Source organism: Anser anser (genome assembly GCF_964211835.1).
Source record: "Anser anser genome assembly, chromosome: 6".
NCBI lineage: Eukaryota > Metazoa > Chordata > Aves > Anseriformes > Anatidae > Anser > Anser anser.
Window position 1 is genome coordinate 20,971,392 of NC_139726.1, and position 22,298 is coordinate 20,993,689.

Here is a 22,298-nt window from a genome sequence, read left to right on the forward strand (position 1 = left end):
ATCGTGTATTTGAAATAGATCAACTGAACGAGCATTCAGGAAACTCTCTTAAGTTCCCTTTACAAAGTAAATCAGGCTACAAGTTTTGGATTTCTGTTTCATTCATCATGTGCTTGAGAACTCCTCATGTTCTTGTTAATAATTCAGCCTTCAACCGTTCTAGGTTTATTGCTCAGAGGGACAGCACCTTTTGCTGAGTCCAGCATATGGCCAACAGGAGCTATGTCAGGTAAGGATGCAAATTTTAATTTTTCACCTTATTCTCTTTTATTGTTAATCAGCTTTGTAACAGAACTGTAATGCATGCAATCGGGCTCCTGTATATCAACAGCTGTTTGCTTGGGTAGCCTGTTACTTTGAAACAGCTGGAGAAATGCCAAAGATCTCAAGTGTCTTGAAAGCTGTCAAGCTTTTACTTTTTCTTGTTTGTTGTTACAGCATCTGAGAACTCAGCAAGTCCTGAAGTAAACTGGATTAGGTAAGAAACAATTTTTGAACTTCATCTCCTATGGCATCTTTGTGAAAAACAAATGTATTGTGTTGTTCTGTCTCCCTTCCCACAAAATAGATAAGTCCTTGTCTTGTTCTGCTAACGTGTCATAAATTATATTCCAGATGGGCAGCTAGTAGCTATGAAGTTTTGCTCTGCTTGCAGCTGTATCTCTTAACCTTTATTTATTGATTTATTTATTTCTCAAGCAATGAAATTAAAACTATCAAGCTAGGCAAAATAGCTGACTCCCAGGTTCATTGTAACAGCAAGTCCATAGTGAGAGGACTAATACATTACTCACTGAAAACAGGCATTCAAAATAACATTGGTTACTGACTCTGCTATTGCATCTCAGTGTGGCCTTCATGCGCTTAAGACAGCACAACTGTATTTGACTCAGGTTGCATTAGAAGTGTTAATCCCATTTTGTATCATTCCCGAAGGGTAGAACTGCCCTTGTGATTGTGGTCTTGTTCAGCTACTTCTCTTTCTACTCCTGTTCAGAAACTACTTGCTAAGCAGAGACTTTTGAACTGTATGGTGCATGGCATGATGAAATACAGATCTCTGCGTCTGGAAAAATTCTTAGTTGCATTTCTGAGGGAACTCTTCAGCTTCATCTTTGAGAGAAACTACAGTGTTTAATTTCTACAGGCTTTACCTGTTAGGTTTCTTCAAAGGAATGATTGTTATAAATCATACCTTAAAAGCTGCTAGTCTTGAGTTATGAGTTTGTAGTGTTGATGTTTCTGATGATGGGTAGTGCCTACAGTATCGGAAGTGGAATAAGCTTTTGCAACCATAATGCAGTAAGGAAGAATGGATTGTGAAGAGTGCAGCCTGTACTGCTTTCATTATACCTCCTGCCTGGAGAATCGGCTCATGGCATGCTTTTTGCTGTTTTAGTTCTTTGCTAAAAAAAAAGAAAAAAAAAAAAAGAAAAAAAGCTTACTCTCCTATCAGGATTCACGGCTACATCAGTGTCAACCTATTGTGAAAAGAAACTCACAGATTTAATAATATTTATTTTTAAAGAAAAATCAGTTTACTGAGAATATTAATGCTGAAGGCAACACAGGTTCCAACTAAGGATTTGCATGTATAAGTGTTAAGTTAAAGATCTTGCGTGTCTATATGCATGTCGGTAGAGACAAGGGTAGCTTTTTCTAAGACATTGTGGTAATGGAGCTAATAACAAAACAGTTGGTGCTGTCGCACTAAGGTGATCCTCACTCTTGCAAGACAAAATATACTTAGATTAGCACAAAAAAATCGCAAAATATAGTTAGATTTTTGCAGGGGTAGGCACTTATCCATGTATATAAAAGACCTGATTCCTGTTAGCCAGCAGATGCCTCTATCTTTGACAAAGCTGTCTTTGCAAGATATATAAATCAGTAGAATGCACATCGATCTGTACTATTTGCCATGGTTTCCTCTCCAAAATACTGTGTGACCTGCAAATATATAAACACTTAGGGGGCTAGGTGGAGGATCGTGGAGTGTTGCAATGATACCTTTGGATAAGACTGCCCTAAGACCTATGGATTGCCATAGTACCATGTGAACCCCTCACTTTGTCCTTGACACAGTTCCAGCTCTGTCACGGAGGCTGCTAGCTGTTCAGTTGTGCCTTGTCTCTGCTGCCTTCCCAGCCTTTTCCCGTTCTTGCCATTGGACACAGGTGTGGAAGTCTCAAAGAGTCCACTAACTGTGGTTTCCTTGCACCAGGTGTGCTGTTTTCTGCTGTGGATTGTCAGGAAACAGAAGGTTTTTGCTGAGCAGCAGTTCCTTAGGAGGACTCAGTATCCCTAACAAACAGCATACTGTGAAGGCCTTGGTAAAGGCTTTGTAATGTCGTGTTGTCAGGGAGGTGTCCCGCAAAGGGTCCTGCACTGGTTTTGCCATGGGCTGCTCGGGTCAGGTCATCAATCTAGATTTGAGATTCAGATGGAAATGATGGGTGCTGCATGGAAAAATAGACTGGGCTCGCTCTTTGTTATAACAAGGTAGGGGCATCTCTCTGAGTACATAGACTGGCTATTTTTCGTGGATAATAGAGGAAAAGATTAAAAAAAATGTAGGGAAAATTTTCTTTCTGGCACTGAAATCTGAAACAACAGAAAGTACTGTTTAAAACTGTTCAGAAGATTGCTGGCTCTGCTCTTTTTATTTTCCTGGGTAGGTGCAGAATTGGAATAGTGATGCTGATCCCCAGGTGATCTTGTCTTTATATTTGACTACTACTTGGAAAAAGAAAAATCCCGTCTCTTTTTCTTGTAAATACTTTCATGAGCAAGGAGTATTTTACTAAGCTCTGCCAAGTGGAGAGTTTCCTGATTCAGTGTTCTCTGCTACTTCTGTCTTCAGCTTAGGCATTAAATAAATGGCAGGGAAAGAGGGAAATGGTTTATGGTAGTTCAGCTATGAGAGTGATTTGTTCTGCTGTTCTTTGGTGACCTTGCCAATTCCTGTCTCTTTCATGGTCTTTGTACTTCTACTTTTCTCTGCTACGCAGCCCAGCATGAACTGAAGATTAGAAGGGAACTGTAGTTATTCTGGGCCTGAAAGAAAGTCAGAGCTAGGGATTCCAGAGACACTTCTTTCTTCAGCATCTCTCCTGCGTTTTTTGTCCTGGGTAAATGTATCTGAAATTATCTAATTGACAGTAAATTTTAACATGAAGTAAGAATTAGCATAAACAGAGAGAAAATGAAAATGGAGAAATAACTTACTCTGATGCAGTGATTTCTGGAGAAAGAGTTGCCCCTTAGGGTTATAAAGACCTGAGGGTCAGTCCACTGAACACACCAAGACTCTTGCTGGTAGAAGATGGTTTGCTTTCAAATGCTCAGCAGCTTACCACAGATTCTGTTGTCTCATCAAAGCATTTGCTTTAAAATTGACTTTGAGGAGATTTGCCGGCAAAACCTGGAGGTATAGGGTGAGAGAAGTTGTTTTTTAGGTTTCTGATCTCTAATTATATCAGCTAAATAGTAAAGATACTGCCTATGTAACTGTCATTTAGTTACTTCACCTCTGTCATGGAGCTATCCTGTCATCTTTGTATCATGTCCAAACAACCTGTCACTGACCTATTTGTTATCTGTTTGCAAAAGCTGTTCTGAAAGGAAAAGAAAAAAATTAAAAGCCCCAACTTCTGTTATTGAAAGTATGTAATATTTCGGTTGTTAACAGTTTTCTTCTGTGTGTGTGGAATAAACTCAGACTGATTGTGTTAACTAGACCAGGAGTAGTAAAAAGCTTAGAATGGGATGGCAGTTTTCTTGTCTCCTTGTACATTTTTCACACTGTGTTTTAAACTTCCTAGAGGACTGTATGATAGATGCAATTAATTCCACCTCATTTGTAAGAAGAGGGCATGTTTGGTGCACATCTTGTTGTCTTCACTTGTTCTCTCACCGTTTCTGTCAATAGTTACATGGGTGATCTTTATACTGTATGTGCAGCCTGTGAAGTGGATATAAAGACCTGTCAGACTACCTTTTCTTATACATTTTCTTCTGAGGAAACAAACCTAACATAAATGTCACCTGCAGTATGAGCAACTGTAGCAGATGGAGCTTTGAATTAATGGCTCGGAAAGCAAGCCAGGGGAGATTGTGAAAAGAGATAAATACAGTAGCTATGCTACATGAGTCAAAACATTTTCTGTGATTAAAAAGGACTTCAGGAAAGAACAGTGTATCTTCAAAAAGTTACAGATTATTTTAAAAGCACCCATCTTTAGTTTGTTGTGCTCTTGGAAACGTGTTCAAAAATTATTTGTATTACATTTACAGCGGAAAATTCCTCCATTCATTTGATTTTTTTTTTTTTTTAGCTGTGTGGGTCTTTCTTTTGAAAAAAAATACTTTGAATATGCTACTTTAAATTTGCTTGTAAAAGGTACATAGAATGATGCTCTATGTTTCGTGGCAAGATCCCTGTCTTTGTAAAAAATGATCATAAAACTAAACTGACTGCTGTGCAGAAGATCATATATATTGTGATCAGATGTAGAGGAAGGACCAGTGTTAGTCTCAAAGAAAGTGACTTGACTTTAGCAACTGATAATAAATAGAAAGGTTAATGCAGCTCCCCTGCTGGTGTTCCTGTCATAGGTCCAGGGAACTGAGGCAATTTATGCTAGCAGAAGGTTTGGAGGGTCTGCAGAAAGAGCTAATAATAAACTAAAGGAGATGGGCAGTGAATCATGTAAATAGGGTAAGTTGCTTTCCACTAGTGGTTGTTTGGACTCTTTCTAGTTTCAGCAGTGAAGGACTATCACGACTGACAGTAATCATGTATATGCCATACAGAGAAACTGGCTGCCTTAATAGCTTGATAAAAGGCATTTATGATGGCATAAGATTGCAGCTGAGAGTCTCACTGAGTTCAACAGCACTGCTGAGACAACATGCTTAGTTTCACACCCTCCCATAGCAGCTAACTAGCCACTGTGAAATGAACACCTTCTTTTGCCCAATTGGGGAAAGGCATTTGGAACAATTAGTCTACCCTCTGAGCAGGAAGAAGACAGGCTGAAAGACTGGGCATGCATGTAAAACGAATGCTAAGAATACAGTTCAGAGTACTTGTTAAATCAGATAATGCCCTTTAAGTTATAAACAATTGTGGCAGAGTTGTGTCCCTCCCCACCCCACCCTGCTGTTGTCATAAATTACAATGATGCTTCCACATGTGAAAGTCAGAGTTTCCAGGGGCATGTCTTTTGCAAACTGATGAACTCCACAACAATCAAAATGGGAAAAATAGCATTTTAGCCTTCAGTGCTAAATGTTCAACGAGGCTGCAGTGCTGCCACTTCCTCAAAGCACTGTTCTTGGTCCAGCAATCTTAAGGCTTCCTCAGATTTGCCTCCCCATGCTGCAGTCATTCCTCCTGGTTACTGGCAAGGTGTTCCTGAAGTGGGAAGTCATGGAGTGGCTCTAGCTGCCAAATATGAGTAGGTTCCAATTTTCAGAGTTCTCTGGAGAACGTTACTCTTAGCTTCTATTTGATTGGCAGTAGCAGCTCTCTCTGTTGTCTGATTGTCCTGTACTTACTGCTGATAACCTGTGCATATACAAACTCAGGTATTTCAGTAGTTTCTGTTCAACTCTTATTTGCATTTTACTGCGAGTTGACTGAAAGAAAATAAAGGGAATATTAACCTTTTGGGAAGAAAGAACTACAAAGAGCTCCTCAGGGAGCACTGACAGAAGCTCTCATAGCATGCACATGAGGCAGGAGACTGGAAGTGTAATCTTAAACCACGGGGAACTGGAAACCCTCTGGGACTGAGAACCAGCCATCAGCACTGCTCAGTGAAGCAACATGGAGGCTGTAAATGAGGTGTTCAAAAGTCAGGAATCTGGTAGTAGAGTGGGAGCTGCTGAAGCAGCTGAAGAAGGATCCAGCGATCAGCACTGTAGCTCTGTGAAGGCTCAGTAAATGATTTTTCACATGATGGGGCTCTGGAAGAGGTCCTTGCTGTAGTCGCTCTTAGCTAGAGAGTGAAAGAATTCAGTGCATGAGTGTTTTCTAAATCTATAAAATCATACTTTTGTTCTGAAACAGGTTTATTTCTGGTCCCCCCACCCCTCCCCAATTGCAGGCTCATACAGTAACTGGGAATTTCACTTGTCTTTTTTTTCTCATTATCCAGTTGGTCTCCATGCTTGCGATCTTTCATAAGAAGGACTATGTTTGTTGGTTGTTCTCCCCAGTTACCCACATGCTGTTCATGCTGTTGAAATGAGATGGAAAGATGTTTTTTGTCTGAGCTCAAAAATTACATTTTTGCATGAATTTGTTTTGGTCATATTTCAGGATCATTTTCCAACCTGTACATCTTCTACAAACATTGAAAATCACCAGAGAAGATATTCTTAAAAAAACAAAATTTCAAATGATAACTTGTAGGCAGTTTTTATCATTTCATGTATTTAGTTTCTTGCCTTTAGGACTACTAGGAGTGGTAGTATTACTGTGTAACATCTTGCCTTTGTTTTGGTATAAATATGAGTGTACAGATTGTATAAAATTTTGTGACTTCCAATAGTCAGTGAATTTGAGGGAATATTTGAATGGATCTGATACTAAGTAGGTTAGTATCATGTGAATTCCAGTTAGGAATGTTAGTTCAGTATTTACTACGATTTTTTCGTCTAAGAACTCAGCTTTTTTGTCCTGTAATTAAGTAATTAAGTAAGGGTTACTAGTATGGGAAAGCTACATCCAGTGATTCTTCTGTCTATATATCAGTAAAAACTGTCTACAGGTACCTTAAAGGAGGCTGTAGAGAGGTGGGGGTTGGTCTATTCTCCCACGTGCCTGGTGACAGGATGAGGGGGAATGGGCTAAAGTTGTGCCGGGGGGGGGGGGTTTAGGTTGGATGTTAGGAAGAACTTCTTTACTGAAAGGGTTGTTAGGCATTGGAATGGGCTGCCCAGGGAAGTGGTTGAGTCACCATCCCTGGAGGTCTTTAAAAGACATTTAGATGTAGAGCTTAGTGATATGGTTTAGTGGAGGACTTGTTAGTGTTAGGTCAGAGGTTGGACTCAGTGATCTTGGAGGTCTCTTCCAACCTAGATGATTCTGTGATTCTGAGTGCAGCCTCAAAGTAACATGAATATCTGCAAAAAGAAATTGTGAGGGTTAATGCTACTGGGACTATTTCTTGTAAGGATGCCATGAACATTGTAATACCACTATGAGAAACTCATTGAAGTAAATTTTTAATAGTCCATAGATCTATGGTCTAACTAGGTCGTTATTCTGATTTCTCTGAGTCTTAACAACGGCACATCTGAAAAGATGCAGAAAACGGAAGTGTGATGTTTTAATGATGAAAACTTCTGTAAACCTTGGATGGTGCAAATATATAAACCTTACTTGTGTACCTGAAATATGGAGTCATCTTTCTAAGAAAATTTTACCTTTTCTACTTGGTTGTACAGGAAATGGAAATTATTATGAGTGTTTCAGGAGGCATCTTACTCCAACATTCAAAATTAAATGAAGGAAAGATCTTTGTCAGTTCTGTATTGCACAAAAGAGAAAAGGTTATATTCATACTTATTAAAGTCTTGATGACAAATGGGTATGAATATTTCATCAGCCAGAGGAAGTATTCTTACACTTCCTTGAACTTAAGAGACTTAAAGAATCAGAATCATTTTATAATTTGTGACAAAGACTATTTTTTGACTAATTTTGTTGAATAATAAATTCTAAGTCATGAGAATTTTGGAAGAACTTTTTATTTAATAGGAGGAAGAAAAAAATAAAATTTGAAAGTTATTTTTGGGGCAGATGACTTTTTAAAGCAGGTTCTGAAACAGGGTTCAGCTTCACAGTTTGAGGTTTTGCATAGTTAAATCTTGATTGTCTGAATAACTAGTTAAGGAAGAACAATGTATCCTTATGTCCTCAAATGATTGCATACTCTATGCATGTACATGTACGTGTAAAAAAACCAGTTTATTTACCTCAAAATATGTATCTTGTATGTTCTACACCATATTCCTTTTGAACGTGCATGTTGTATGTAAAGAGTATCTAGGGTAAGATATGACCGTTAAAGTTTAGTCCAAGAGTCTGTGAATTCTTAAATTTATCATTTATTACAGGCAATGCTGTAGCATGCATATCATCACCAGTCTTTCTTTAAACAGGTAAAAATAATGGCCATGAAAAAATTGTGCCTGGCTTGGGGTTAGCCAACAGGCCAATGACTGCCAGATGAGTCTGTAGCAGCAAGGCAGGCTTAGGGTTTGGCCAGGAGACCAAATCCGTGGGTTAGGGACAGGGTGTTACCGACTGGGGTATGTGGCTGTCATTTAGCTCAAGCAGGGACCGAGGGCAATGGGTTCTTGTTAAATGCAGCTCCTGAGTGAAGCAGGCACATTGGAAACTTTCGCAAAATGATGTAATCCATTGTGCTTCTCACATATCTTTTCATGTGCTGGGCAGTATTCTGTGCTGGTTCTTACACTCGATATGCAGTTTTGCCTGCTAGTCTTGCTCAAGTCTGAGCTTACGTGCCTGTCTGCTGCAGGTCTCTTTTCTTGGAATATTTTGGATTCCTTTGCTGTGTCAGAGTTCAACCCACTCAAGATAAGATTAATTCTGGCATGGATGACTTCACCTCCTGACAAAATCTAATTGCCTTGTCAAGGAGTAATTCTGGATTTTGCAGTACTTTCCTTTTGAATAATTATGATAAGATCTTTTATCAGGGACTTATAACTCCCAAACTTGCATGATTGTCTCTTCATCTTTTGACAGACATGGATTTTCATTATTTTCTTTGTACACATAGAGAAAATTTTCAATGGCTTTAATTTTTACGTGGAGTACCTCATTCCTTCTGTTTTTGTAACACTGCACTGTACATCCTTTCTACATCTGAATTAGCAGAAAGTTGTAAATTAGAAAAAACTGCATCAGAATCTGCTATCACCTAGCTGTTTTTCTTTACTTTTCACTGGCATCCTGTTGTTGAAGGTACAGAATGAAGCATGGTTTACAGCTCCTCAATTTTCCTCCTCCTTTTTTTGTTCCCAGAGCCCAGGAGTTGAGTGAATCATTTCTGAAATCACAGTAGGTCTGAGATCCTTTTTCCCTGAAGATAAGACACATGAATTTGCAGTTTTAAAATCAACAGTCTTTGTAAAGGTCTTTTAATGACCTCTTTCAGCAGTGACAAGAGGAAAGAAATATTTATAAGATTTCCTGCTGTTCCCAGTAGTGCATCTGCTTCCAGACTCATGAGAGCAGTGTTTTCCCCCGTGTTGTGGACTGAACTAGACAGGGGATCTGTAGCCCTACCTTGGATCCGCTTTGTTACATCCCTCAAAAATAGGATTGTATGCTGAACCAGTAACTCCAGCAACATTTGTTATTATCAAAATACACAGTTAAACGAGACAAACACCTTGATTAGTGTGTCTACTTGAGGTGTGTCTACTTGCAGCTACTGTCATGCTTCGCAAGGGGCTGACAGCTTGTGAAAAGTTTAGTCAGATGTGAGTAATCACTGAAGTAGGTTACAGGGGCAGGTGAAACTATTCACATCAGCTCTCCAGAAGGTGGCAAGCAGTAGTTTGGTGGAAGGAACAAATTACTCCCTTCTTAGATGAATGAGTAGTAGTTTGAGTTTTAAGGGAGGGGACAAAGAGGAATTACGCCAGAGACAGGGATGGATTGTAAAGCAAAAATGACTGCTGAAGTAGGATTCCTTTCTGTGAGGGCATTTAAGCTGAAAAAGACCTGTGAATTTATTAGATAAGAAAAACCTTTAAGGTTGGCCTAAGTCTAGATGGGTATAAACTTGTTTCTTTTAATTTTTGTTCTCTTGTGGCTCTGTAAACCTTGGTGAACTGCATTGTCTACTGTGGATATAGTAAATTAATCCTTTTATTAGCAAGTTATGTTGACCTGGTTTGAGTGAGGGATGATATCAATACAGCTGGCTATCTCTGAGGAATTTGTGCCTGTAGGCTCTTGCAATCTGTAGGTGGTAGTGAACTACTCTCAGGCAGCTAGCAGCCCAAAACGTTTCTTAGTGGTTGAGAAGGATAATGAAGTTACAGAGGCAAATGTACAAACCAATAACTCAGTTTCTAAAAAGAAGAGATATTTATATTTCTGAAGAGGAAACCTCTCTGGAATGGTAGTGAGAAGCCCAAGGATTGCAAAAAGAGTGTAAGGATAGAGAATGTTATTTCCAGTTTTACAAACTGGGAAATTAGATATAGGGAAAAGTGAAATAATATTTCTAGGGTACAGACAACACCGTTTTGTCCTGATATCTTAACCTATTCCTGTGCTGTGCCTTCAAAATCATTTTTTTCCAGCTCCTGTTAGTTGCTTCCTGTATGGTAGTTGGCTTCACTAATGTAAAGGTTAAGCATAACGTTAGGTCAGCATACCTCTGAGATAACATCCCATTTTTAGAATGAGTTCAATTTTCATTAGTGAATTAACTGGACATATAAATATTTATGACTATCTCAGATGTCTGATTACAACAGAAAATTAATAATTAATTGTAGAAAATTACCTTTGCACAATTGATACAACAAGGATATCAATCAGATATGGCAATTTCCAAAAAGCAGCACAAAATACTGTTTTTGCTGGAACACCCTCAAGGGATTATCTTTTTGGTGCAACCATTGGTGTTCTAGACTAGGTAACAAACCTTCCAATGTGTGAATAGTAGTGGTGTGAGAAAGTCTGTTTACAGAAATGAGCATATAATGTGAGCATATTGACAGTTTGGACAGTTTAGGAAGTCTATATGGAGTATATGATTTCAGTTTGATCACAGAATCACAGAATTGTAGGGGTTGGAAGGGACCTCGGAAGATCATCGGGTCCAACCCTCCTGCCAAAGCAGGTTCCTTAGAGCAGGATGTTGGGAAGTTTGTGTCTAAGTTTCTCAGGCTACAAGCATGGTTTTGGATGGGGGTGTATTTACATTGTCTGATCTACTTTTGCTTCCGTGGATTGTTTGGAATAAACCTTGCACCTGCCAAAAGCTAATAAAGAAGAAAATTCTGATGAATGAATGGCATTAAATGTGTTGAATAATCCATGTGACAAGTCAGATATGAAGCCTTAAGCTTAAACCGGGAGGCAGACTTCAGTGGGAGGTTTTGGTTACATAGTGGGGTTGAAGAGGAACCATCTAAGGATGAAGGCTGAGAGATTAAGGGACAAAGATTACTACCAGCTGTTTTAAAGAAAAATCAGCCTTTCTGTTCACAAAAGGGTGCTTGCTACTGAGATTGGGAGGAGTGACTGAGAAAAGATCCATGGTGTTTCAGAGTAAATGGTACAAGCTCAAAAGAAGGTGTTGAGGATTCCTGAGTATAGTGTGTTAAGGTGAAAGACTTTGCAACATCAGAAAGCTGAGACAGGGAATTTTTATGACAAGGTGTTTACTGTTTTAACTGTGCACTTATGCTCCGTGTAATAGCTAAATTAAAGGGGTTTTCAGAAGCCCTGTTAAGTCTGCACATTGATGTGTTCCACATTGTAAGTGTACATACTCTTACTGCAGAGCTCTGCGAAAGGATGTCGAGGCACTGGGAAAGAGCTGCCAGCATACCTGTGCAGCTAGTGAAGCTGGTCTACAGGTTGCATTTCTGTGACAGGAGCAGACAGAGAAGCCAATACGCACACATGCTGAGCCTCAAGGGACACTTATAAACGTAGCAGTCCATGGGGTTGTCTGTTTGCAGTGACCTGGGGACAGATGACGAGAATTCTGTGTGGATATTCCAGCAGACAATCAAGTGTAATGTTGCTGTAATCTTCAGAGGGATGCTGGCTATGTCTATGTAGGTGGCACCTTCCAATATATCTCTGAGTCAGGTTTGTCCAAATTTAAACAGAGAACCTGAAGCTTGTATAAATACGGCTTGTGTGATAAGGACATGAGTTACAGTCAAAACTATCTCACGAGTTCTCCCAACTCATTGAATTGTACTTGAAACGTAAACTCTTTTTATAATGCTGTCTGGTAAAAGGAGCATCCTACAGTAAAATCCTTACAACACATCTCTCTGTATCTTTCTTGACTGGACAGTGTCAATTGCTGTTTTGCTTATTGTGCTTTTACTCTTTCAATCTTTGCTCTTTTAGTAGATACTCTGATTCAACAGAGGGTAGGAACTGGGGTTGTTTGCAGTGGGTGTTCTCATTGTGGAAGATGACCTATTGCTCTGCGACGTAGTAGAACATAGTGTCTGTAGGTCATAGTTTTGTTAAAAATGTGATGCAAACGTAGTGCTGCATCCTGTGCATATTGAGAATACAGTCTAATTTACTTTTATGGTGAAAGCTTTAACTGATTTCCCAGTTCAGTGCTGCTTGTGGTGACCCAGGGGTATATTATCTATCTTCTGTGTTTGTTGAATGGTGTCGCAAAATATTTTTCAAGTTCTGAAAGTCTGCAGTATTGAACACAGAGCTGTTCCCTAAACTGAACAGTATATACAATAAAACTGAATAGCTGATACTGAGCTGCTAAAGGCTGTTTTTTCTAGGTGATAGTTGTTGTACCCAGTGCATAGTAAACCATCCTTGTGTGTCACGTTTTATCTTTTTAACTCTCCTAACTTTCTTCAGGAGTGTTTGCAGCAGTGCAGGAGTTGAACTCAGAAAAGAGGTCAGTTTGTTCTTTTGTTTTGTGTTGTGTTTAAATTCTGTTCTGAAAGTTCACGGAGTTTATTTTTTATTTTTTTTTTATTACTAAATCGTTCTCTCTTCAAGATCACAGCTCTTGCAGGTGTTAATCTCCCCCAAATCCCCTGAATCAGTAGGGATTGAAATTGATTAGTGCTTCTCAGTGTGTAATACCTGGCAGGAGCAAGCTCTGAGAGTTTTTGCTGGTGTCCATGTTGGCATCTGTTGTTTCTCCCAAGGTGCTTGTCCCCTTTCCCTCAATGGATGGCTGAGTACTTTGGTAATGTGTTTTTGTATTAGTGGAGATTAGGCCCATATGTAAATTGTGTTAGATGTTCAGGCATCTTCCCTTGTACAATAAAGACAAATCAGGTCGTTCTTACTGGTGACCATGTATCAGAATGTATAATAAAGTGCACCCAGATCTAAATTCATCTTTGCAATCACAAAACGAGACTTCTTATCAGGTTAGTACCTGGGAGAATCATGGTGTTGCAGCAGTGTTGTTTGTTATGCAAATCAGAGTATACAAATGCAGAAGTCATGGAAATGAGAAGAGGTCCATCAGTTATTATGTTACAGTGTGGAAAGCTATTTTCACTTTCCCTTCCAAAGCTAGCTTCCCATCAGAGTTTGCTGACACATGAATCTTTCTGCTTGCCTAAAATATTAACAAATGGTAATGTCTTTCTTTGGGGTTCAGACCAGCAAAAAAACAAAGTTGTTTTTGTTTCTTGCTGTAGATTAAGGCAATATTAAATATTGTATACAGGTATAACAACTCTGAGCAGCTCGTATGCGTATCGCTATCTGTCCTGCTCTTTTATGTATCTGTACCCTAAAATCTTTAACTGATTTTCAAGTTCAATAATTAACTGTGAACAGCAGCAGACATTGACATTGTCCTGCCAGTTTTTGTAAGACTTTTCTGCTGGAAACATGTTGAACAAATTGCTTGTGGATTTGCTTTGGTCTTTGTTACTGAATTCAACTTAGATGGTTATCGGCCCAGATAGTATAACCCGAATAATACATTTATAATTTATTAAATTTAATTCTTTAAAGGTTCTTTTGATAACTGCTCCATAAAGATAGCTGCTGAAGGAAGTTTAAAATTAATAGATTCTATCTCATATGCCTATTATTATTTTTGAAGCCTGTTAGAGAAGAGAAATTATGCAAATTGGTGTCACGGAAGGCTACTGCACACATGCTCGTAATGCATAACAACTAGCTTACTGATGAAAATACTTCATCTTAAGCAAGAGTCATTGTCAGCACTGAGAACTGCTCTTTGTATCACAGTTAACAGTTTATTATTATTTTTCTTATGGATATAGGAGAGTGTTCTTTAAAATCCTCATTAGAATAAAACTGCTGTAAAAGTGATACTGGAGCACTACAGTGATGAATTATGATTGATTACATTATACAATTAAAGTCTATTGTGAAACAGTAGGAATATCCCTTCAAAAAAAAACTGAGCAGGTTTGTTGCTCACTCTCTGTGAATGACTAAGTGGCTTTAATTCTTCAGCTTCGGCATGCAAAAGACTTGATAAATAGATCGGGCTCAGGATCAATTAGTGTCACACTGATCTTTAGCATTAACGAAGTGAAGCTGCTAGGATTCAACCAGTTTATCTGTACCCTCTGTGACAGCAACTTAAGCTAACACGCAGTGCATTGTCTGTCTAGTACAGGGCATGGGAACTAGAATGCAGAACACACGGTTCTGCGCAGCACTGGCAGGTACGGGCGCTCCCTGGGAGGAATCTGTCTTAATTCTGAAGAACTCCAATATCCTTAGCAGGAGAAAAATCTGATATAAGCTGGTTTCAGAAAATAGGTCACTAATGTAAGTTTGCAGTTGTTTTCTTTCAGTTTTCTCCTACATCTGTTTTAGATTTATTTTTTTGTCAACTGTACACAAAGCATCTCAAGCTTTTGTGATTAGACTGCAGTGAGGAGGCTGGGTTTGGTCTAAGGGTCATTGTTCTGTTCATTGCCCTTCATCCTTCCATTTTAATGCTAACACATGCATTTTGTTTGCCCTGTTAAATTGCTGCCAGAGAAGGTGGAGAAAACCTTCTCAGGTATTGATTTTTCATACATGGGGACAGTAGCCGGTAGTCACTTGATTTGCTGCCTACAGCTTATAACTGAATTGTCTCATGGGATTATAAACTTCATTTTAATGCTGAGTTCCCAGCCTGAGGTGAAATAGCTGTTAGTCATTTGTAAGTGCTTAGTATATTTTGCTTGTTGGAATTCTGGTTAGATGGCTAATAGAAATAGTATTTTGCAATAGAAATGCCACTGATCAGAACTTCCTGTTTGAGTTGTTAAATGGCTTTCAGAAATTTCGATCTGATCCTGGATAGTAATTCCTGCTTAATATTTTGTGGGTCTTTCTGTTGTTCATTGTTATATTTATAATGTAATAGTTATTAATTTTATCATGATAACTGGCTAGGTAGACCATCTTATTTAACATTTGGTGATCAGAGTTGTAGACGTGGAACTGATTAATTTAGCAGTCAGACAAATGAAATGTGTTGTAATTCCTCATGAATGATCAGCAGCTTTATTTTCAGTGGTACTGAAACCTTCAGTAGAAGACTTTATATACTAGCAGCATGGTTCCCTTTATCTTACTGGATAAGACAGCTCTGCAAAAATACCTTGTTTACCATGTACAGAAGGTGACTTTATTTTATTTTTTGCAGTAATAGGAGTGTTAGCAAAGCATTCAGTCTTTCACCAATTAATACAATTTTCTCTGTTGGTTACATTGTAGTTTTTTTTAAAATACAAAGTACCTTCCAGAAACCCTGGCAGTGTAATTTGCCATTAATAATATATCTTGCTAATTTTGAGAGAACAAAAGTAAAAGCTATCAGTGAAGATGAGATGGAAGAGAATCAAAGCCCCACAAAATTTTCTGAGATACTAGTGATCATTTTTATTAAGAAATTGGAGTGGCTTCAGTTCACCCTCATCTTTAAGACTTTCCTACTCTAGAAAACCTCTATGATTTCTTGTTCTATCCTTGATTATGTAGCTGATTGAGGCAGCATTTAATTAAACTTAAAGTGTGCGGCCCCATTCTGTGCATGCCTAAGCAGCTCTCTTTAAGGCTGCTGCCACATTGTTTGCAAGTTCCTTTCAGCAAGAAAGAGGAGTGAGGTCAAGCCGACTGGTATGGCCGTTACAGGCAGTAGATGACATGAAGCCATGGGTCCATGCTAAGAAAGAAGCATCAGAATGAACTTCTGGGAAGCAGAACATGATTTTTGAGGGAGATGCTGGTAGTGTTCACCTGGAGCCTGTAGAAGTTTTCTCAAGGGCATTGTGGTGCTTACTTGGGAGTAGCAAGATGAGGTGACAGGTAGTTCTGGAGTAAAGTAAGTGACCCAACAACAGAATCAGCAGTGTCTCCTGATCTGGCATGGGCCTCCAAGAAGGACTAAAAATGCATACCAAGTAGTAATAGCATTATATTTGCAGAAGAGCTGGTCAGAGGCCAAGCTGTGCTTTATCCTTGCCTCCCTGCACCCTGGATCTGTTCACTTATGAAAATGGCTAATTCTGAGAATGTATTTGTCTCCTCAGAGTAGTCGTCTTTTCTGTTTGATCTATATTAACAATACAGAGATGATCAAGCATTCTTGTACAAAGATTAATGCTTTACCCATAAACATAATGTGCAGTAAGAATTTACTTCAAAAATTACAATGCAACAGATAATGATGCAATGAATCTGAGTGAAAACATGCCATTGAATTGTCTGGATTAGGCACCTACATTTTTTTCTAATATGCATTTTCTGGGATCTTCCAGGAGGGTTTGGTTATAGACTCAAGCAGTTGATCCAACAAATTGAATTATGGTTATAATCTTAGACAGGACACAATTAAAAAAGCTGTTACTCTTCTATTTCAAGTATTGCAGAAATGTCAGATTTATTGTACTGACTTAGCGGGCTGCCACATATCTTTACTAGATGGATAGTAAATGCCCATTTACACACATGATGATGCATTTGGGCTTTTTTTTTTTTAAAATGGAATGGAATATCCATCATGGAGAATTTAGGTATGTATCGTACTACAAGGATCCCGAAGAGGAAGCAGATAACACAGCTAGGAATTAACCAAGTTGTTTTCTCTATTTCTGGACCATTATAACTGAATGGAGTAGTGACATTTAGATTTTTTTTGCCATGATGTCAGTTGGTGTTTTGTGTGCATTTTTTTATGGTTAATCTCAGAAATATGATTTATGTTTCATGCCATGATGGACTGAAAGCATAGCAACAAGCTCAGCAAGGACAAGACAAGAAAGCAAGTATTCACAACACTTTCCTCAGAACTACCTTTTGGACACAGTCCGCTCTTTATCCTGGTCCTGAGGCTGATCTTACAACTCTAAAAGTTTAGGTTATCCAATGCATCCATTAAAAGAATGGAGAAGGAAAGAAAGTAACAAAGATATTCCTGAATATCCTTGAAAACTGTAGAGAAAGAAAATGTGTGTGAGTACAGTTAATAAGAGGTTTAAAAAGTTTTAGTTGGAGCATGTGAAAAGGGAGAAAAACACATTTCCCAGTTACTTCCCCTGCATCTCTATTTTGAACACCCACGGAGTCTGTTTCATGATTTCTGTATTCAGCAGAGACTTGTTCTGTGGACTGAATTTAGTAGGAGTGTTTTCAGGGACCTACCTTTCATCTATAAATAATAGCAGTTGTGTTGCTGATTGTCCTATCTTTTTTCTCCTGTTGGCCTAGTGAAACAATGTGATCAATTGACGTATGATCCTTTTTGTTCATACGTTGTATAGCATCAATAACAGCTTTTGAACATACTTTTACCTTTTTCCGTCTGCTTCCGTCATTGACCTTCATCCCCTAGAGAAATGTGCACAGGACATTCTGCAATGTCCTTTTCTGTGACCACCTGAGAACAGTTATAGGATGGTATGTTGATAGATTCATTTGTTTGCTGTGTTTTAGGATATTGACATCTTCTTTGTTTTAACCTAGCCAGTGAGGAACAGCAGGAGGAACTAGCAGAGGAAGCTGTTCTGACTATTGATTTTCTTATGCCTTTCAGTGGTTCATTAATTCCCCTAACAATTGCTTCTCAGGTAGATGGCTTGGTGCGACCATCAGTAGCCAGCAGAATAGGGGCTGTCATGGCTGGCTGAAGCCATAGCTGATTATGTCAACACTGCCTTCTGAATTCTTCTGTCTACGGGTTAGCCGTTTAGTATGGAAGCAATATTGAACTCCCTACAAATAGTGCAATACATTTATTTTGGGTACAGTGTTCTCATTCTTCCACAGTTTGTGTAGATGCCATAAGAGTATTAGCTAGCCGTTTCACAAGAGGTGCAGAGGGATTAGACAAACAGAATGCTGAGAAATTAGTAGTGTGCAAGAATTGTTCATATGGAAACAGGATGTTTGATTCAGTTTCACTAGTATTGACTGGAAGTGCTATTATGTCCCTTCTGGCTGTGTTAGTATTCAAAACTGTCTAGTGCTGTATACCACCACTTTGTAAAGCACCAGGCTGGAGTGAGGCTCTAAAGCGAGGCTGTTACTAATTTCGGAACCTCTGTGGATATCTCATTTTACAGTGAACTAGAAAAAGGGTGCCTGTCGGAAGGCAGTAGGCAAATAACTGTTGTATGAAAGTTCAGTAGGGCAGTACTGAAAATGAAACTGTAATGCTTAAGCCATTCCTGGCACTGTTTTCCTTGCTTATGAGTCCCTCTTGTTCCTCTTAATTTCTGAGAAAGAAAGCTGTGAAATAGAAATGTTCCAAAAAAAGTTGTTGATTTTATTCCAGAAGTAGTTACATCATATAAAATCTCTGTGTAGTTATTCTATGTAGGTACTTTTTTCTTTTCACTGTATAGTTTGAGCTTTGTGAATCAGCAGTGAGGATCACAGTAGAACTTGCAGAATACCACATAATTTTCCAGATGGCTATTTTTGGGACTGTTTAAAGCCATTGAAGAAAACTGTGCTTCACAAGGGGCAAAATGACTTGGGAACTGTCTATAACCTTATTTCTTTTACATTATCTTTTCCTAGAATCATCTAGGTTGGAAAAGACCTTCAAGATAAAGTCCAACCATCAACCTGCCTTACTGAGTCCCATCACTAAACTATGTCCCTTAGTGCCACGTCCACACGTTTATATCAGACAATGCGCGTAGTCTGCTTGTCTTACTGTTAAGTGGTAATAAAACACAATTACTGATTCTAATGTCATTCTCACAGGGATATTGTCTTTAAATAGACATAAAAGTTATTTATGAATTTGCCATCAGAAAAAGTTAGTTTGTTGTATGTGGTCTGACTCGATTTGTTCCAACTGCTGAAGGTTTTCAAAGAGTCCTGGTGTTACAGAGAAACCCATGAAACTTACTTTCTCGGTGGAGAATGCCTCATTTCATGGACAGCTGAGAGAAACCTTGTCAGTGGCTGAACTATGTTAATAATTTTTTGTTTTGCTCTCTTGTCTGTCTTGGTTGGTAAGCTTTGACAGGATTTATTTTGGAATTCTCTCTCCTTTTTACCAAAAAAAAAAAAAATCAGTCATGCTATTTGCCCCTATTTTATCCAGAGAGCAGCTTGTCTGGACTCCAGCAAGTTGCTGTTACTTTTGCTCAGCATTATTCTCCAGTATGCAAACCAGGGTTTGGTAGAGTGCAGTAGGCATCTAGTCATTCCTCAAATAGCTTGTGTGTGTGCAGTCACAGATAGCTTTGTGCAAGATGTTCCCCAGCCAATAGAATTAATTGCCAAAGTGTAATTTTTCAGCATCTGGTGTGGGCTATTTTGCTTGCCCACTTGGAACAGATTTAACCCCTGAGAAGTCTTCTCCATCTGGTGGCAGAAATCATGAAATTCTTGTAATCAGTAGGTCTCTGATAGGTTGAGGCTCTCTCTGGGGAGGACATTGGTAAGATTTTCACAGCTCGAAGCCACCATAGTATATTGCTCAAAGCCCAGAACAGGTGTGAGGCCTGATGTGCAGGGAGTGAAAGGAGAAAGTTCTTTCTAAAGACATTTCAGCTTCAGCATCATTTTAGCGTTAAGGTCTTCTTGGGTGTTTGTTTTACATTGGTACAAAGAGTGCCATGTATAATTTTCTGGATGTTCTGAATGATGGGCTAGTGGTTACAGTGACAGTGAAGTACCAGCTTTTTTTTTTTTTTTTTGTGGGTTGCATCAGAACAGTTTGCAGTCATCTTTTTTGTCTTTCCATATGAACAACTGTAGTATTTCTCCCAAAGCATTAAAATGACATGTTCTTACGAGTTTGGTTTTTGTTTGTTTCTCTAACCTGATATGCAACTGTTCCCACATACATTTGGATTCATCTGCCCCCTGCCCCAAGCAAACCTTGCTCCTAAGGCTGGCTTAACAGGAACTACATCTCTGTGGCTGTTGTCTTCAGTGCATGTAATCCAGTCTGTTCACTGATTTTGGTGAATTCTTTCACTTGACCTGCTTCTCTGTTGATATGCTGACTGTATGTGTTTGGAACACTGTTCTTTATTTTGGATCCATGTAGTGAGAAACTCTCCTAATAACTTTATTGATCCTAATAACATTATTGACATAACATTATTATTAATAACATTATTGATCCTCAACAGATTAATGACATTGATCATTGACTCTAGCTTTTATTTCACTCCTTTTCTTTTCTTTGCCTTTGCCTTTTTTTTTTGTCAAGAAACCAAATGTTTTGTGTCATGTTTTGTGCCTTCTGTATGGTAAATTACTTTAATAACATGTACATGCTTTTCCTTGGCATCTAGAGGAATTTTAAAAGTTTAATTCTCCTGGAAAAGTAACAAAGCATGCAAATGGACACATGCTTCCATTTTTGAATACTGCTATACAGATCTGCACTGCATGTGAGTTTGATTGCAGGTTCTTTTTTTCTCTATCATGAACAGAAAACACATTTATTTCTTTAATTAGATTGAACAGTTGCTGCTTTGCTCTTTTTTAACTTCTCAGTTTCCCTAGTCAGGCTCATGTTTCTTTCTGACTAAATTTCACATGCCAGATAGTTGTTACTGATGCTGGAAATGCTGTAGAGGTAAATAAGTTAGATTTTTAAAAATTATAAGCAGGTTTGCAGATATCAGATATGCTTAGAAAGGAAATGGCTCGAACCTTAAAATTCAAGTGTGTGTCTGAGATCATTTGGAATGAGGTGCTAGTTGATCCATCTCAAAAAATCAAGTGAGAAATGATCCTCAGTGTTTTCTTTGCATTTCTTTATTTAGTGATTTTTATCTTTCTGCCTGTCATTCCATCTGCATTTCTTCTCAAGTTAGGACAATATTTGGTTTCTTTATCATAACACTGCTGCTTTAGTACAGGAGTGCTTAGGGCTTTCCACTGTATTTGTATCTGCTTTGTTTTCCAGGAAGCCATTGTATGGATTATTTCACTATAACTCCAATATGATTGGACTAGAATCATTAGCTGATCCCTCAGATACCTGGGAAATTATAGAGACTATTGGAAAAGGCACTTACGGTAAAGTCTATAAGGTTGCCAATAAGAAAGATGGGAGTCTGGCAGCAGTAAAGATTCTGGATCCTATTAGTGTAAGTAAAAATATTAACCTGTAACTTCATTGTTAATTTAAAAGAATTTTCAAACAGATTTGAAATGTAACTTAAATGTGTGAGATATGTGAAAGCATCCTGGAGGGAATATTTTCACAGAATGGTGGAAGGAAACAGTTTGGAACCAGCATCTCAAAGGTACAGCCAACAATTTCATCATCTTGGATATTATTTGAAGATAACATTTGCCTAGTTTAATTTATATGTCTATATTATTCTTCTGGTGCAAATTTTGATACCTGTGCTTGGAGCATGCACATGCTAAGAAGGCAGAAAGACATTAATTCCTCTTAGGGGCCTGTTATAGCAGGGGAAATAAAAGATGCTGTTAATCTTAAATGTTCTTACTTTATGCGCTTCCTAAAATAATTACTTTTTCCATTGCAGAAGGACTGTGAACTTCAGGATATTTTATAGTTATCTTCTATAAGTAGATAACACTGCTAAGCAATTGTTAAAGGTAAAAACAGAAAAGCAGCACAGGATGGATTCTTGGAGGTAGCTCAGTACCAGCTCCAGCTGTAGTGGGAGTTAAATGCCTAACTTCCCTTGAGAACCAAAGCCCTAGTTTTCAGTGAAAGATTTAATTGGCAATGGTACAGGTTGGATCAAGATGGAGTTTGTTCATAACAATTAGGCTAATATATTTACTAAGAAAAGTTGCATTTCTGTCATCTGTCACTTCAGAAATTATCTTGGTTTTCTCATGTATAAATCTGAAAAAGGTACTAAAGAAGATTATACCCTTTCTAGGAAAATTAAAAAAACAAACCAAAACCAGACATGTAAATGCATGATTTTTTTTAATAGTTGCAGTCTCTGCAGAAACAAGGAAAGATTTACTGCTTAGGTGCTGTTCTGAATTCCATCTTTTGTGCTGATATTAAACAGTATTTTGTAATTGTCACAGAATTGTTTCATTAACAAATATT

At 38.3% G+C, this 22,298-nt stretch overlaps 1 protein-coding gene across 8 annotated transcripts in view; it reads left to right on the forward strand.

The window, feature by feature from the left end:
• The window catches only part of MYO3B (myosin IIIB), a gene marked incomplete at its 5' end in the record, with an annotated part of 252,980 nt that overhangs the window by 8,195 nt on the left and 222,487 nt on the right, over positions 1 to 22,298 (forward strand). For 3 of the 8 annotated variants that reach the window (XM_083842491.1, XM_083842492.1, XM_083842493.1), the window contains 2 exons: positions 2,348 to 2,502; positions 21,162 to 21,345. In XM_083842491.1, coding sequence (XP_083698617.1) covers positions 2,348 to 2,502; positions 21,162 to 21,345 — 339 coding nt within the window. Of the gene's footprint in view, positions 1 to 163; positions 230 to 438; positions 479 to 2,346; positions 2,503 to 5,325; positions 5,463 to 20,541; positions 20,641 to 21,161; positions 21,346 to 22,298 lie in introns of those variants that run through there. The other 5 variants (XM_083842488.1, XM_083842495.1, XM_083842489.1 and 2 more) reach the window with 4 other exon arrangements.